This window comes from Camelus bactrianus, chromosome 25, assembly GCF_048773025.1.
Source record: "Camelus bactrianus isolate YW-2024 breed Bactrian camel chromosome 25, ASM4877302v1, whole genome shotgun sequence".
NCBI classification, from domain to species: domain Eukaryota; kingdom Metazoa; phylum Chordata; class Mammalia; order Artiodactyla; family Camelidae; genus Camelus; species Camelus bactrianus.
In genome coordinates this window covers 22,491,640-22,509,120 of record NC_133563.1, presented here as the reverse complement: position 1 = coordinate 22,509,120, position 17,481 = coordinate 22,491,640, and the positions used below count along the sequence as shown (strand labels likewise).

Sequence of the window (17,481 nt, the reverse complement as noted above, 5' to 3'; positions counted from 1 at the left end):
CACACCTTGGCTGTATGGATTTGACACATCCTGGCTGAGATGTACTTCTGCACAGAGATTTGTGCTCTGGCTCTGAAATGTTGACCACACTCTACTGATGTAACATACAATGTTCTGTCAAAAATTCCTTTCAGTACAAAGTGGACCAGAGACAAATTTAAAGAAAAAGAGTAGTATTGTTATTAAATGTTAGTCATAACCATGCTTTTATATAAATGAACATCCTGATCCTTGGATATCCCAACTATCTAAGAGAAAGGCAGCTCTCTTGGATGGCAATCACTAAATAAGATGAAATATAAAAACAAACGGTCATGTGATTGGCTTTCATAGAGAAGAAATGCCTAAAAAATATTTATGATCTCTATTTTAAAGTGCCTTCTGGACTCTTCCATCTGGATGTCAACAGGTGGCTCAAACACAGTTTGGAACTTACTATAATCTGCCAATTTTGCTTCTGAAATATGTCTCTAATACACCCCCTTCTCACTCTCCCAGCAGCCCTAATTTAGGTATTGTTTTTAATTCATGTCCCACCAGAAGCTTCTCACATCCTTCAATCTAACGTCAACCTTTCCAAGAAACTTATCTGCCTGAAAAACAAGCTTAATCATATCATCCTCCTACTCAAAAACTTCCATTGGCTCCTCTGGCATAAATTATCATTTGGCTGATCAGACTTGATAAACATCACAACTTCTACAAAATAGCACTGAAAACTGAGAAAAAGAAAGAAAGAGAGAGAAAAAGAAGAAAAAAGAAAACCCAAGGTACAATGAAACAAAGCGTAATGGCTTTCCGTTAGGTAGTTAGGTAAGCTGGGGCACCGGGCAGGCAGGTGGAGGAGACGGAGGATGGTCCGGAAGATGGCGTTATGCCCGCCTCCAGCTTAAAGGGGCTTTACTTCTTCTAAACGAGTGCCAGCAAAAACAAAACAAAACAAAAACGCTGGTTAAAACCCGACAGCCACGACCGCGTGGTAGCAGAAAGGACTTAACTGGACACGACCAATTTTCATTGCATTATAATTAACACTGCGGTTTAGGTATCCCACCCCACCCCCGCCGCCAGTGAGTTTTTCCTTTGTACACCATGGGCAAGGACATGTGCAAAGGGGCCAAACATGACTAAGTACTCCAGGGACAAGAGCCGTCAATCAATCAAGGGACCACCTCTAGGCAAGGGTATGAGAGAAAGGGGAGACAGAAACCGCCTTTTTCTCCCTTGCATCAGCCAGCCTCCCATTCTTGGGAGTGCACTTACCCTTTCTTTTAAATAAATCTTTGAAATCTTTCGCTATACAATGCACCATCTCCCGACTGCAAACTTGTCTTTCAGGTAGGACAAGAACCAGGGTCTTTACCTTTTGGGGTGACATCTTTATTACATGGAAGCCTTTAGGGCTAGAATAGGGAAAATAATTCTGTATTCTACCTTATTAGATGAGCAATCCTACTTACCTAAAAGGAGGTAGAATAATATTTAGTTCCTCCTCCATTGGACACCCCTGCTCCAAAACTAGGTCTCTACTGATGAGAAAATTGAGTCAACAGCTTGGTCACACTCATGATGCTTTTTCACAGGGCAAAGGACTGTGCCCTAACCTCCCACCTCCACCCACATTTCTAATTCCAAAGAGTAAGACAGGAAGAGGAGAGCAGGCAGTGGGCTGATGCATTCTGGTAGACCCAGAGCCCAGGAATAAAAACTTCTTAGGCAGATGCAGGAACACCTGTGCAGCCATGGATGCTGGACATTTTAGTTTTGCACATGCTCGTTTGTTCGGAGCTAAAATGTGAGTCAGGAACAGGGAATAGAAAAAAGTTCCATGTGAGTATGGTTGGGTGACATTAGAATAATACCAACAAGGTATGGCTTCCCTTGATCATCAGGAGACAAAAAATTCATCAAAAATTGCCCATTTTAATAAAAATATAATGTCACCTTAGGAGTACTGTAATCTAGGAAAGCATCCCTTGCCTTTGTAAACTCTATATGAGCTTTATTTCAGTATATTGGGTCCGCATCTATGGTCTAGTACTGGCTTCGCCCCAAGATCACTGGTGGCCTCGTCCAGCCTCGCGCTTCAATGCTAGACCGACACTGACAAATCTATACCAGAGACTCTGTGGTAGATTAACGTCTCCCAGTCTCTTTGGGGATTTTCATTTCGGTCCAGAGCATCTTGTCACTCTTGCTGCCTCGCTCCATCTCCCAACTCCCCAGTGGACATATGGGCCTCTTCCTTTCGGTCGTGCTGTCATTTGGCCACTCAGCATGTGGGCTGATGAGAGAGATGACTTTGTCATAGCTGTTGGCTCTGCATGTCAAAATCTTTTTTGAGATATTTGTTCATCTCAGGCCAGGCAGGACAACACCATGTAAGCTACTTTTGACTGCAACCAATATTGTAATGCTTTGCACATACACACATCCCAGGGTGATATGTCAAATAAATGACCTTCAGAAGGGGGTCACATGCGAGAACACTGTGTTTAGTTTCCTTCTCTTTTAATCGGGGTAATGATTCCTATAGTGTCAGTGGAGCTAAAGCAAAATACTGGATGAACCCTTGGTAAACTCTGCAGGCTCATATTCATATCATTTACTTCACAGATACAAGGATTGTCAAGAGACCTGAAATGATGCTTCCAGAGTTTTCAAATCAAGAACAATCATGATAAACAATTTGGAAACAATTAAATTATTTAGATGGTACTTTGCTTGAGTCTCTGAGTGTCAAATTTTAACTGCATATATTTATAATTTATTTTTACTAAAAGAGCAGAGAAAGCTATAAAATAAAATTTAAAGAATTTTGGGGAATTATAGTCCCAGCACAAAAACCCGACAGACCGGTTCATGATTAGAATATCCTGAATAGATGTGGAGAGGCCAATGTAAATAAAGTCATTTCTGACAGAATTAGAAAGTTTCCAGAAGTAGAATTTCATAAATGCAAATAAAAAAAGAGATCTCAGTTGTGTCTGGCCTTCACATACGGCCAGTGACCGAAGACCAACAAAACTGCCTGCCTGGGGCACAGACAGTAGCTAAATGAAAATATTTCTTAAAGAAAAAAAGAAAAAACAGGAAAATTGTTCTTATTTTCCCTTGGGTTTTGCTAATCTATGGTTTTCTAATATTGAAAGAGCCCTTGACAATGGGTAAAAGATGGTGCTAAGTGCTTTCTATGGCTTAACTCATGTCTCCTCATCACAAGCCTATGAAGCAAGCAGTCACACCATTATGAACCCACATTATGGATGAAAAGACTGAGTCTTGGTTGTGTGTTTTAATTTCTTTAATCCTATTGCATCCCCAGGGGTATTTACACTATGATTAATCCTATCTAGTTGATAAGAAGCACCAGGCTCAGTTGGGGAACTACAGAAAGAAGGGATGTTAGTGAAGAGAAAGGGCGGTCTCAAGTTTGTGAGCGTCTGATGAATAAAAGTTGACTTTGCAGTTTAGGGATGTGGGGAAAGAGGAGGTTTATGGTGACTAGGAGTAGCAATGGAAGCTAATAAAAAAAAAAAGATGATAGCTGAGCTATATGCTAAACATGTTTTGAGATAGGCAATACTATTATCTCCACTTCAAAAGTGAGGACAAGGAGGCTTAAGATCACATAGACAGGTAAGTGTCAGAGCTTAAATTCACAGTTACGTATTTTGTCTCCAAAGCTCACGATCTTTACCAACAGGCAAGTACCTATCACTCCAGTCCCTAGTAACGACTGATATATAGCCAAAGCATTATGTAAGAGAGCTGGGGGTGGGAGGGGGAAATGGCATGGGTAAAGGAAACAACTATTAAATGAAACAAACTAATTTGTTTTTGTCATTATCATTCAGTACCGCCTGGCTCATCTTTGCCCACATTTTGATTGACTGGAGTTTTACTCTTCCCCTCCTGACCTGACCTTGAAATGTTTTCTTGGCATCTATTCAAAGAGAAAAGGAGAGGAAACAATGGTTCAGAACACCCACACACCGGAATATAAAGTTGAAAAACCTAGCCACTTAAAATTTTGGTCAGTCCTTAAGAATAACATGCATATTAAAACTCTTTTAATGAAAGAATCCAGTGAGTTAATACAATTAATATAAAGGTTTGGGGAAAATGCCTACTTGCTTAACCTCTCTGATAAAGTCACCAGAAAGAAATCAGGAGCTTAATTTAGATCAAGGTGACCGCGCTAAAACAATTCTGTACCATGTTTAGACATTGACCTCCTTTTCTAATGTTAATTTATAAAAACGAAGAAAGGATCATTTCACACCTAATGAGAATGGTAAAACGTGAGGACAATGCCGTAACGTGGAGGGAGGGAACAATGACTGGCTTGGAAATCCGGAGGATGAGGTCTAGTTTTAGCCCTGTCACCAATTAGCAGCTGTGTGACCTAGAACAAGTGATTTCACCTCTCTGGGCTTGGGTTTTCACAAACGCAAAAATTAACGTTTCAAAAAGGTAAAAATAGAACTCAGTTATCTCTGACAGTTATTTTTCCAGGTAGTGACACTTCAGATTTGAGTGTGAAAGGAATCCAGATGTTGTCGGGCCGATGTGGCCGTCTGTTTGGAGGCTGAGAACATTCTTGGGAAGTAACGCCCATGTGACAATTGCTGGGCCCCAGAGCCATGTTCGGTAAAATTCTGAGTGGCCAGAGAGACGTCCATTTACTAGAGGTAAGGGGTTTTCTGAGAAAGAAATTATCCCAGAAGATAAAGGATTATGTCATGGCAAAACCATGTGTACCTCCCAGTGTCTGGCACTCAGATGTGTGCCCTGGTTTACTCAAGCATGAGTTCCACAGGGAACAAAAGTTTTTTTTTCTTAACTTTTTTTTGGGGGGTGGGGGAGGTAATTAGGTTTATTTATTTATTTTTCTAACAGAAAAACCGGGTTTGAACCCAGGACCTCACAAATGCTAGGCATGCACTCTACCACTGAGCTATACCTTCCCCCTCCAAAAGGAGTTTTAAGCAAAACTTTAAGTTACTATTTCATCTTTCCCTGTAAAACCCTGTGGTGCAGAAATACAGCCTTTCCAGCTGATTCGATGGTTTAGCACTCTGATTGGAGCATGGGGTCCAACTAGAATTGAATTGAGTTCCAACCTGACACTGTCCAGCTGTGTGGCCTTAGGCTAGTAACTTAATAGTTCTGAGCCTCAGTTTCTTCGTCTGTCAGATGAGAATTAGCACGTTTTCTTTCTCAAAGTCTACTGAGATAGTTCAATTTAAAAATGGCGGTACAGCACTCAGGCAGTGCCCGGCCAATGGCATGCATCCAGCGTGTGTTAGTATTACTGCTCCCAGCACCGCGACTCAGGTTGTCATTACAGTCATGCTGAAGGGGAGAAAGCCCTTCTCCGCCCCATGAGTTCATCACAGGCCACTTGCGCTAAGGAGTCACGACGGTTACTTGTCGGAGTTGCACTGCCCTCAGAAGCAAAGGAAAGCCTTTCCTACTGAGTGAAGTGTCACCAAGTTAGCAGCCAGGCCAGGCAGAGACGGGGCACCCGGGAAGCAGGGGCACAGCTGTGCTCACGGAGCACCAAGGCCAGGGGTGACAGAGCTCTTTGGCCACCGAAGAAGTGATGAAATGACAGAGGCTTCCAAGGGCAGCTGTTTTCTTGGAAGCATTGCAACACTTTGGGGGAATGGTGGGACATCCTTGGGAAGGATTTTCAAGGAACTGTCTGGGGATCTTGGAAAATTTGGGTTCATTTCTTTAATCAAAAATATTTCTTGAGCAATCGCGATGTGTCAGGAACTCTTCTAGGCAGTAGGGAAACACACTCAGCTCGATGAATGGGGGCGCAACTTTCATGAACCTTGCATCCCAGGACTGAGTGTAAATATATAAACACTGAAGGGATTTTCCTTTAGTAATGTCTGTGAAAATAATACAATGTTTTGGGAACTATGGCAGAGAATGAAGGGGTAGTCAGGCAGGGCCCCACTGTGCGAATGGCATTTGAGCTAAACCCAGAATCGGAAGAAGGAACTCTCCCTGGGAAGATCTGGGGCAAGGCTGGGCTGGACAGAGGGAACGTCAAGTGCAGAGATCCTGGGTCAGGAATGGGAGACAGAGCAGGGGTGCCTGAAGCAAACTACAAGTGGATAAGCAGGTTAACACGGGAGAAATTGGGAGAAGCCAAATGGATCACAAAGGACCTTTGAGGCCACATACACAGACACACACACAAATGCCACTGAAAGAAAAAAAACAAACGCTTAAACTAAAAAGCTGGAGGAAGCCCAACTAAGTAATGGGGTGAAAGATCGTTAATTTGCAAACAGACAAATACAATGATGGAGTTAATTATCCAAGAGGAAGCACGTCCTCACTTTCAACACATATTAGGGTCCAGTACAAGGCTGGGCTGTGAGGATGCACGAACTCCATGTTCTGAGACACTGTCCTATTCCTATTTTATCAAAAATGGGTCAGTGGGCTGTATTTCCAAACATGACTCTAATAGAAACCGGTAGATACCATGGGACAACAGTGGACCTGGAGCCAGGAGGCCAGGAGTAAAGTTCAAATTGCAGGTCTGGGCTCCATCTACGTGGAAGAACTTGGGAACTGCACTTGGCCTCACTAAGACTGTTTCCTCATCTTTAAGTTTAAAGTAATTGCTACCACGTAAGGCGGTTGTGAAAATTAAACAAGATCACGTATTTGGAAGTTCCTGGGAATTGTGACACATCACCCAAATATTTCTTACTGATTTTTCAATTCTTTTTTTTAAGCTGGATTCTTTTAGTAGAGCCTGTATTTTTTGTTTGTTTAGTTTTTTTTAAACATTTTTATTGATTTATAATCATTTTACAATGTTGTGTCAAATTCCAGTGTTCAGCACAATTTTTCAGTTATACATGAACATATATATAATTCTTTTTAACATGTCTTCTTGACATTTCTTGTCATTGCTGTTTTCAAGTAAAACCACTAGAGGTCAGAATTTCACGTAAATTGTTTAACTAAACCGCCAACATGGGAGAAAAAAAAATTTTGCTCCTAACCGGCACAAAATAATAAATTTAAGGCATAGAAAGAAATATAAAAATGGCTTTCAACAAAGATTGATAACTAGAGCCATGCTCATTCTCAAAAGTGTTACTCAATAGACTTCAACAAATAGGAAGAAGGATGGACAGAATTTAAGTGTCTATGATGTCTACACGGCTTAAAGTTCACATTGATTATCTGATATTACTCTTAAAACAGGTCTATAATGAAGCTCATTTTAAAAACAGAGAAACTAAAGCATACACGGATGCAGCACCACACTGAAGGTCAAGCAGATTGAATCCAGTGTCTTTTTTCCCATTAAGTCAAGCTTAGGAAATAATGCAATAGAAAATGATGTCTTTGAATTAAACAACATATTATATGACAGGTTACCATGAATGGTTTCCCACCTGCAGCTCTACATACTTTTATTTAATACCAAGTCTCCCAAATGAATTTAGGGAAAACATTTATTGTCTGTTTCTCAGAGCATCTAGAAGTTTCTGAGATGATTAGCCATGGAGATAAATATAGATCAGCTTGCTTTTAGGAAAAATATATTGAACAAAAGCAATAAATGAGTTTTTAAAAAAAAATGTTTGCTTAAATTTCAAGCTTGCTTTTTTTTTTTTCTTTTTGTAGAGATAAATAAACAAATCTGCCTCCTTCAGGACTCGGGAGGGCTGTCCCCATGTTCATGAAGGGATGAGGTAAGGTAGATGGCAGTGTAGATGTTGAGAGGAGACAAAAGATCATATCTTGTTTTGGGTGAGTGTCTATAGCATCCAGCACAGCGCATGGGGCAGAGGAAGGGCAGTCATGAAGAGGCTCTGGTTACATGTGCTGTGCACATAGAGGCAATTTGCAAAGAAAAAAACTGAGTTAACTGGGCCCTGACCCCAAGAGTGTGTAGTCTAACACCCGCTGGAAATGTAGGTCCAAGTTCTAGGGCAAGTTCTCCCTTAGCTTGACACCTTTAGCATCCCCCAGGATACCTGAGACTTAGTAGGTATTCAGCACCCTCCAGAATCTTGGACTCTCTTTAACAAGAAGGCAACTTAGAATCCATTTGATGCCAACTCCCCAGGCTCCAGGGGAAGAAGTCATGACACCAAGTCTGTTACAGACTTAGTTCAGGAACCCGGGGTTCTAGAGGGTCCTTCCCAAATCTTCCCACCCCAAGAGCACTCACTTCTTCATTCTGTCACATTTCTGGCTTGTTATCCTCTCTTAATTTCCACACAGGCTCAGGAAGAGGGTTAGAGGTTTCCATTACTTGAAATCTCAACAGTTTCTAATGGGAAGGGAGAAGTTTTGTGTTAAGTAAGAAATTGAGGGTAGGAGGACTCAGGGTGGATACCATGCTGGTGTCCAGCAAATATTAATTGCCCTCTGCTCTCCCTCTTAAACTATTTATTTCTCCACTGCTCCTGACACTAATATATAGTATTTAATTCATCTCCTGCGCCTAAAATGGTGCTTAGCACTTAACAGCTATTCAATGTATGCTGGCTGAATAGGAATGAATAGAATTGTTGAATTGAAATACATTATATTTTGGACATTATTTCGACAACACTTTGTCCATTCTTCTTTCAGTTTGAAACTTGCAGTTTCTACCCAAGGAAAATTATGTAACTAACAGTTCTATTCTCAAATCGATTCTCCCATTTGCAGGGACAAGGGTAACTTAAATTTGGGGTATTTTCCATGAAATTCTAAGAATAATACAAAGTTTCCTATAGTCTGTGAAAAGTCCAGTAATGGTTTAAAGTAAATACTTTATTTCTAATTGAAACTTTCTTTTCTGAACATTTGCCCTCACATTATTCATTTATTCACCCAAGAAAGTATTTGGAAGCCCCAAGGTCTTATTGTTCCTCCCCACATTTGTTTTATGGTATCAAAGGTTAAAACTTGGCTTGCAATCTTAGGAGGAAATTAATTCACTGATTAAGAAAAATGCACTTTAAGCAATACACATTTAAATAACTGACAAGCATGGGGCAATGCATTTCTGTTTGTTTTTTTTTTAAAGACCCTTTTCTTCTACTTAAAATTTTAAGCAGCTGCAATTCTTCCACCCTCTAGCCTGGAGAAACACAACATGAATTACTAATGAGGGAGCACCAATTTCTATTGCAGTGACCACTTTCAGAACAAAAGGGTCAGAGCTGAAACCAGGAAAACAGCAGTGTTTTTATCAACCAGTTGCTTGAAGCGCATTTGGACCTTGGCTCTACTTGAAAAAAAAAAAAAAAAGGTTTGCAATATCCTATCATCCTTCAGCCGAAGGCACTTGGCCCTAAAGACTCCACTTTCAAATAAAGAAATGTTCATTTCTATACTACCTCCAATCCTTGATGAAAATTTTCCTTTTCATCGGAACCCAGGAGGCCATTCGTTTATGAAATAGATGAAAGAATTCATTTTTACTTTACTAGGCTTTTGTCTAGTAGCTTTACCAGAATCAGGTTGAGAAAGCAGTTACCATAAAAACAGCCCATGAATAGAGATACTCTGAAGGAAAAGACTGCTGGAGATTAAGGTCCTGCTCTTCCCTCACCCCTGGAGCAGCCTGGAAGAGGGAATTTCCCTCGCCTGGGGTGGATTCCACCACATCCCTGCCCCGGGGCTCCCCGCCTCCCAGTGTTCTCTCGCCCAACATCAAGGCAGATTTTTAAATAAGTAACAAGACATTGATTTTCCAAGATAGAAGGAGAGTGGGAGGACTCTCGGGAGGGGAGCAGAGAAAGCCATTGGGAGTTAGAGTGGGGTTGAGAGATGAAGTCGAAGAGCTTACTTACTATCTATGAAAACCTCGTTTTTCTCTCCTCACCTTTGGGGCCTGGTGAAATTGTGTGTGTGGCACAGACTTCGGCGGTAGGACGGCCATCGAGGTCCAGGCCCAGACTCTGAATCTGGAAAAGAAAGAGCACGAGGAGGATGAACTGGTTTCTTCCAAGCCGGGCTCCAGGGCCACCCATTGCTGTGGTTCTTCAGAAAAGGGTTGCCCAGAAGTGCCAAACAAACAGCTTTATTTTAAATAAAACCTTCTTTGGGGAACAAGGGAAGTATCTGGAGCACACATTCCAAAAAGGGCTGTGAAGACAGGAAGGAAGCATCTCCTGGGTTGTTTATTTTCTCAGTATTCCAAATGAGCTGTACATTGTCCAGTCTGTTTATTTTCAAGTGACAACAGTTTATTGAAAATTATCTCTGAACTAAACACTCAACTGGGCAGGGCAGTAGAAACACCACAGAGATGAGAGGAGACAGAGATGCCTTTGGCTCAGTGCATGAACAGCCAATTTCATACCCAAATTGCATTTGAATGCTGGGGTTCCTGAAAGCTTGAGCCAGAGATTTCTTGAACTACCTACATTTTATGAAATCACTGTGCGTGGCTTTGAGCTTTTTCCTAAGGAAATACTCATTACCTGCTGGTGGCGGCAGAACACATCCTCCCACTGCTCGCCAAGACCTTATCCCCTTTCCTCTACAAAGAATTCTCCTGGGATTAAACCCCAAAGGAAAGAACACTAACTTGACTGCAGAGCAATTTGGCGATAAGTATCAAGAATATTAAACCTGTTTACAGTCTCTGGCCTAGGAATTGCCCTTCTGGTACACTATCTTAAAGAAATATCCTGAAACGTGGACAAAGCTTTATTTAAAAGATGTGACCAAAAGAAGAAGGGGCATCTGTTGCCTAAGGATATGGTTAATGGTTGATAAATCATAGAAAGTACAAATGTATGAGAGAGTTCAACATGACAATTTCATTAAATGTTGTTTGCAGCAAGTTTTTGATAAAATGGGGAGAAAGAAGTGTGTGGTATCACATTTATTAAAAAAGCAGTCCAGGTAGAGATTTTATAGCTGCCAATATAGATGTACATACAAAGGCAGAAATAGAGAGGTCTTTCTGCATTTATCTATTACCTATCGTTTACCTATCTATCCAGCCATCTGTCCATCTGTCCATCCGCTTACCTAGCTGTTCTGTCAACCCATGACCTGTATGCATAGCATAGGCTTAGTAAGAGTCTGAGAAACTAGAATCAGATCATAGAGCAAGGAGCTATCTTACCTTCTCCATTCCTGAAGAGGGAGGTTAATTAGGGGTTAAGTAAGGCCAGAAGGGGTTTTGGACCTACTTTCTTTGAAATTGGAAAAGAAGAATCTTACATATTCTGATAAGGACTAATAAAGAATTATCCCAAAGAGATGCCCTTGCAAGTCATGGTCAAGCTAAGGAACACAGGTGGATTTGTGTCCTAGGACTGCTGCGACAAAGTGCCACAAACGGAGTGGCTTAAACAACAAAGATTTGCTGTCTCACTATTCTAGACGCTAGAAATCTGAGCTCAAGGTATTATCGGCAAGGCCATGCCTCTTCTGAAGCCACTAGGAAAGGACCTGTTCCAGTTCCTTTTCACAGCCTCTGGAAGTGTCTTGGCTTGTGACTGCGTAACTCCAATCTTCACATGGAATTCTCCGTGTGTGTGTGTGTGTGTGTGTGTGTGTGTTTGTGTGTGTGTGTGTGTGTGTGTCTGTGTCCAAATGTTTCCCTTTTTATAGGCTTGCTGTTATTAATGGATTAGGACTCACCCTAATGATCTCATTTTACCTTGATCACCTCTGTAACAATCCTCTCAACACAGTTACATTTTGAGGTACTGGGGGTTAGGACTTCAACATGTGATTTTTTTTTTTTTTTTTTTTGTCTGGGGAGACACAATTCCACCCATAACAGCAGGCTTACAGCATGACCAAACTGATCTCTCCATAAGCAATACAGCGAAAGGGAGAGCAAGGAACTGGCATGATTTGAACAGCTATTATGTGCAAGGATAGGGCTGGTCTCTTAAACTTGTTTATCTTATTTAAATCAAAATAAAAATAGCCCCGTGGAATAGATAGTAATCCCCTCATTTTGCAGACAAAGCACTTGAGGCTCAGAAGATTTAAGCAGTTTGCCCAAGGTCACTGTGATGGTTGAGTCTATGTGTCAACTTGACTGGCTCATGGGTGCCAGACACTTGGCTAAACATTCTTTCTGGGCATGTCTGTCAGGATGTTTCCAGATGAGAGTAGTATTTGAACCAGTAAATGGAGTAATGCAGGTTGGCCTCCCCAACGTGAGTGGGCTTCATCCAAGCCTCTGAGGTCTGAGCACACCCGAAAGATGCGGGAAGGGAGAATTGGCTCTCTGCCTGCGCGCCTGAGCTGGGACTAGTTTTCTCCTGCACTTGGACTGGAGCTTACAGCATCATTTATCCTGGTTCTTGGGCCTTTGGACTGGGACTGGGACTTATACCATTGGCTCCCCTGATTCTCAAGGCCTCTGGGTTTGGACTAAAACTATGCCCCCAGCCTTCCTGGGCCTGGGCGTGCAGATGGCAGGTTGTGGGACTTCTCACCCTTCATAATCATGTAAGCCGGTTCCTTATAATAAATCTTTCTCTCTCTAGATACAGATATATATATATAGATAGATATAGATGTAGATAAATATATATCCTGTTTGTTCTGCTCCTCAGGAGGACACTGACTAATAGCCACCCACTGAGAAGGGGACAAAGGAAATTCAAATTATGTCCAAAAATTCCTGCTTTAAAAAGCTGAATGTTCTCAAGCTTTGAAGGTGCATTCATTTTCACACATGCTTAAAATGTCCAAAGTGGATGCATTTGTCATGTTAACAGTGATAGGAAAATAGTGGGAATTAATAGAACGGTGTTAGAAGCCTCAAATTTCACATCTGTCATAACCAGATATATGACATTGAGCAAAGCACCCAGCTTCAGTTGCCACAAGGCATATAAAGTGAGTTTGGACTTGATATTTAATGTACTTTCTTAATTTTCTATGATTCTTTGAAAATAGGTGTTCTTTAAGTCATTTAGACTATTCAAAATCTATGTTATGTCTTTCATTTCTTTTCCAAGCATTGTCCGGCACACAATGAAAACGCATTCTTTACATTTATGTACAGAAATCCACTGGTAACAGTTTGAAGCAATAGTCCTCAGTATTTTTCCTTGGGATGTCCTATACCTGTTCTTTCCAGCATTTTTGTTTCAAAACTCAACAATGCATGTAAATATCTTTCTATATTAATGAATAGACTATACCAAAATTTAAATTAGTGCAGATTATTCATCACAAGCTTTATATGTAAAATATGATTTGGTCAATCAATGCTCTATTGTTGGGAATTTGAAATTTCTCATGTTACAACACTGTTATGAACATCTCTAGAGCTCAATCTGTGGTCCCATTCCTTTTGACCTTGAAAAAGACAAACGTATATGACTTGGGAACTCACTGACTGTTGAGATCAACAGATAAGGAGAAATTTACTTATTTACAAAACAGGAACAGACTCACAGACATAGAAAACAAACTTATGGTTATTGGGGGAGATGAGGGTGGGAAGGAATAAACCGGGAGTTCGAGATTTGAGATACTAACTACTATATATAAAATAGGTAAACAAGTTTCTACTGTATAGCACAGGGAACCATATTCAATATCTTACAATAACTTATGTTGAAAAAGAATATGAAAACAAATATATGTACATGTATGACTGAAGCATCATACTGTACACCAGAAATTGACACATCGTAAACTGAGTATACTTCAATTTAAAATATATAGAGAGAGATTAAAAAATAAAAAGTAACTCAGATATTATAATCATACTCTGCTCTCCTTTCTTGTGGAGACTATGTTCTCCAGGGTTGATGTTTTTTCTCATCTGGCTTATAAATTACGGTTCCCTTTTCTCAGCTTGTAAATAAAAGTGGATATTCAAAGAAGAGGACTTTCATGGACTAGAGAGGACTGCTCTCCTTTTAGCTGGGACTTACCAAGAACTGTGATCTTAAAAAACACTTTTCAGTTTCAATCTGGATGACAGGAAAAACATTATTGCCACTAAGAAACCTTGGTGAAGGGAAAAAAAAATTGAGGGGAAAATAATGAGGCTTAGGCGAGTTTAAGGTTCAGGGAAATAACAGGATGGAGATGACAGACAGGCATTTTGGAATGCAGGTCCTGATTCTAGGGGAAAATCTAGAATTTGCAATTTCAATCTGAAAGTTGTTAAGTATGCATATTATAGATAGAAGTAGAATATTGAGTGAGAAAAGAATCTCAAGAGTAATGAATGCCAAGAGAGATCATATTCAGGGGCCAGAACTCCAAAGAAGGGTCAGCAAATAGATCAGAAAGGGAGCAAAATGTCATGGACGCCAAAGAATAAGAAAGGCCAAAGACATAATTGGTCCCAATTAATGCATGGATGTATAAGATGAAAGCTGAGAAAAAAGCCATGGGATTGAAAAGCTAATAACTTATAAATAGAATCTTAGGAATGAAAGAGGCCATTCAATGAAGAGATTTCATCAAGATGAGAGGAAAGGAGCGACAATGACCCCTGGGAAATTCACTACTGAACAGTCACCATCTTTAGAAAACTAACCATAACACTTACCTTCATTGACCCATGTCTCTCTTGCTTCCTTATTCTCGGCATCTAAGAACATGCTCTATTTCATCTTAAAGGTTCTAAACAGTGTTTAAACCAGAGTATAATTAAAACAGAATGGTGTGACATGTCAGACGATGGAATCTAGGACAATTTACTATGAAATGTGTTGATGAAGAAAAGAAAAACAACGCGAAGGAAGTATTAAGGGGCCCCTGTCTGTGCACTGTTGGAAGGGGGTGGTGAAAATGGATGAAAGCCATGAGCCCAATGCTCCTGTTTAAAAAGTTTGTAGAGGTTCCTTGATAACCCAGTAAACATGGAATTAGCAAATGACATAAATTTCTAAATGGGAGGGATGATTGAGTAAATGAAAAGAAGTTGCCAAATGATGTTAAATGTATTCTTTTTAGTGTGTGAAAAATTCCTAATGCCCAGCAGAAAGCTTCCTATTGAGACTTAGGAGGTTACTCTCAGTTATCTAGAAAAGGGAGCCATTGAGAAGTACAAGTCAACTCTGCTTTTTCTTTAAAACATAGTTTTGAAATAAGCAAGACATCAATCAGTATAAAGTTAGAAGAGGGTAATGGGAAACCTAAAAAGACCAGAATTAGTGGCTCATTTATGAAATTGTGTAATTCCGTATTTCCCTGGATTTTTCATCTTCCATTTCCCAAAGCATTGAAATTCCAGGCTTAAGATTTATGCCTGTCTTAAAATGACATGCCACTAAAGTGAAGAACAAGTGATGTTTTCCTCCCATTCTTCTACCCATTTTTCATGGGTTGGATGGTGGCCCCATAAAAGATGTGTCCATGTTCTAATCTCCAGAACCTGTGAATATGATCTTATTCAGTTAAAGAGTTTTTGCAGATATAATTAAGCGAAGGCTCTCAAGATGAATTATCTGGATTATCTGGGTGGTCCTTAAATCCAAAGACAAGTTTCCTTAAAAGAGACAATCAAAGGGGACATGAGGACAAAAGGAGAAGGCCATGTAAAGACAGCAGCAGAGGTCAAAGTTATGAAGGAACACCTGGAGCCACCAGAAACTAGAAGAAGCAGGGAAGGATCCTCCTCTAGAGACTTCAGAAGGAGCTCAGCCCTGTGGACACTGTGACTTCGTACTTCTGGCCTTCAGAACTGTGAGATAGTAAATTTCTGTTGTTTTAAGCCACCCAGTTTGCAGTCATTTTGTTTGGGACAGCCCTGTGAGACGAACACACCTTTCCGGTGATACTCATCCACAGTTACTGGGAAGAAATGACACATCAAGACATTTACTCAGAGCCTGACAGGGACCTAGGAACATCTGTTCTTGTGCATTTTAATTATTGTGCATCCAGCTGAGATGATATCTGGAGGGAAATGAAAAACAGGATATTAAACCAGCATATCCCAAGGCTGAAGTGCTTTACTAGTTAAAACAGCATAATCACAAAGTGACAACCTCATCTCCTGAAGGAATATCCAGACAAAGCGATGTAACTTAACTTTGGGACCTGGTTTTGCCTTTGTCTGCTCACATATAAGTATCTTAATTAAAGTTCTCTCTTGTGAGTTAATTGAATGCAGTTTGTAAAAATGGAAACGAATAGAATGGCTCTTAAAATGACACATTTATAGAAAGCAATATGGTAACAGACACTCATAAAATTGTTTTATTATTTCTTACATTTTAAATCTCAAATTTATAAAAGCATTTTTTAAAAAAAAATCAAGTGGATTTTACAAGTCTACGAGATAAAACAGCAGCCCCCTGCTGTTCCAGCCCCATTCCTGATTCTTACTTCCATAATGATGCTATTTTAATAATTTCAGTGCTTCTGCTTTTATCCCTCCATATTTTTCAATAACAAATTTATACTGATGTTCTTGATTTTAATTTTTTTTCAGTTAAGATACTCACTGACTTCTTCACATGGAAGATGGAAGTTCCTTTCCCTTTCATCCACCTAACCCTACATCTTCCTCCACATACATTCCATTTCTTTCTCTTTGTAATTTAATAATATTATCATTTTGATATAGTATTCAATGTTCGTATTATAATGACTAAAAGGTATTCACAGCTGAGTCACATAAGGCATTAGGATTACATTTTGTTTCTTGACCTAACTTTGTGTTCACAAGATTTGATAATTGTGTTTTCTTTTGCATAGCTTTTTATGTACCAGTCCCATAACTACTAATTTTTGGAGATTTGTCAGTTCTATGGAAACCATAAAATGTTCAATTGGTTTCCATTATTTTTCTTAGAAATCCCTCTTCTGGAGCCCTCCAGTTTCTTGTTCCATCTGAATCTAATATTATTTAAGCCTGTGGCAGAGCTGTTATCTTGAGGCTTGTCTTCACCGCTGTCTAGGAATCTGTATTACAACTCCTTTCCCTGTAGTCACATCTTTTTTTTTCCCTCCTTGGTTTTATCCCTCATTCTCTGTAGAATGTCCTTCAGTAATTTTCCGAAAAAGAGTAAAGCTGCAGATATATTTTTGAGACACTGCATTCCTGAAAATATAATAACACTACCTCTCAATTATGTGACATTTTAATTGGGTATAGGATCCCAGGTTGAAAGCAATGTTCACCCTCAGGTGAACAAGCTAGTTTCTTCTAGCTTCCTGTGTTGCTGTTGAGCAGGTTGATGTCATTCAAGCTATCTACACTTTGTACAGAATACTGTTTTCCCTTCTCCAGAAGCTTTTAGGAGCATTTCTTCATATCTCATGTTCAGAAATTCCAGTAATAATGCCCTTAATGTGGCCCTTTTTGCATTTACTGCACTGGGTTATCTGCAGTCACTTTTCTGTTGCTGCGTCTTCTCTGTAGTCTCTGTCATTGTATTTATTATTATTTTTTACTCCATCACTGCAATTTTGGTGACATTCTGGAGTGAACAGAGCACGAACAAGTAGATTCAATCTGCCATATCGACTCCAATATCCAAAGAT

The 17,481-nt window shown here is 40.0% G+C and overlaps 1 protein-coding gene across 15 annotated transcripts in view; it reads right to left on the bottom strand.

Annotated features, from left to right (window-relative positions):
• Window positions 1-17,481, bottom strand: part of COLEC10 (collectin subfamily member 10) — a 401,773-nt gene that overhangs the window by 30,606 nt on the left and 353,686 nt on the right. For 14 of the 15 annotated variants that reach the window (XM_045508463.2, XM_045508465.2, XM_010972584.3 and 11 more), the window contains one exon: window positions 9,869-9,950. In XM_045508463.2, coding sequence (XP_045364419.1) covers window positions 9,869-9,950 — 82 coding nt within the window. Of the gene's footprint in view, window positions 1-9,868; window positions 10,159-17,481 lie in introns of those variants that run through there. The other variant, XM_010972583.3, reaches the window with a different exon arrangement.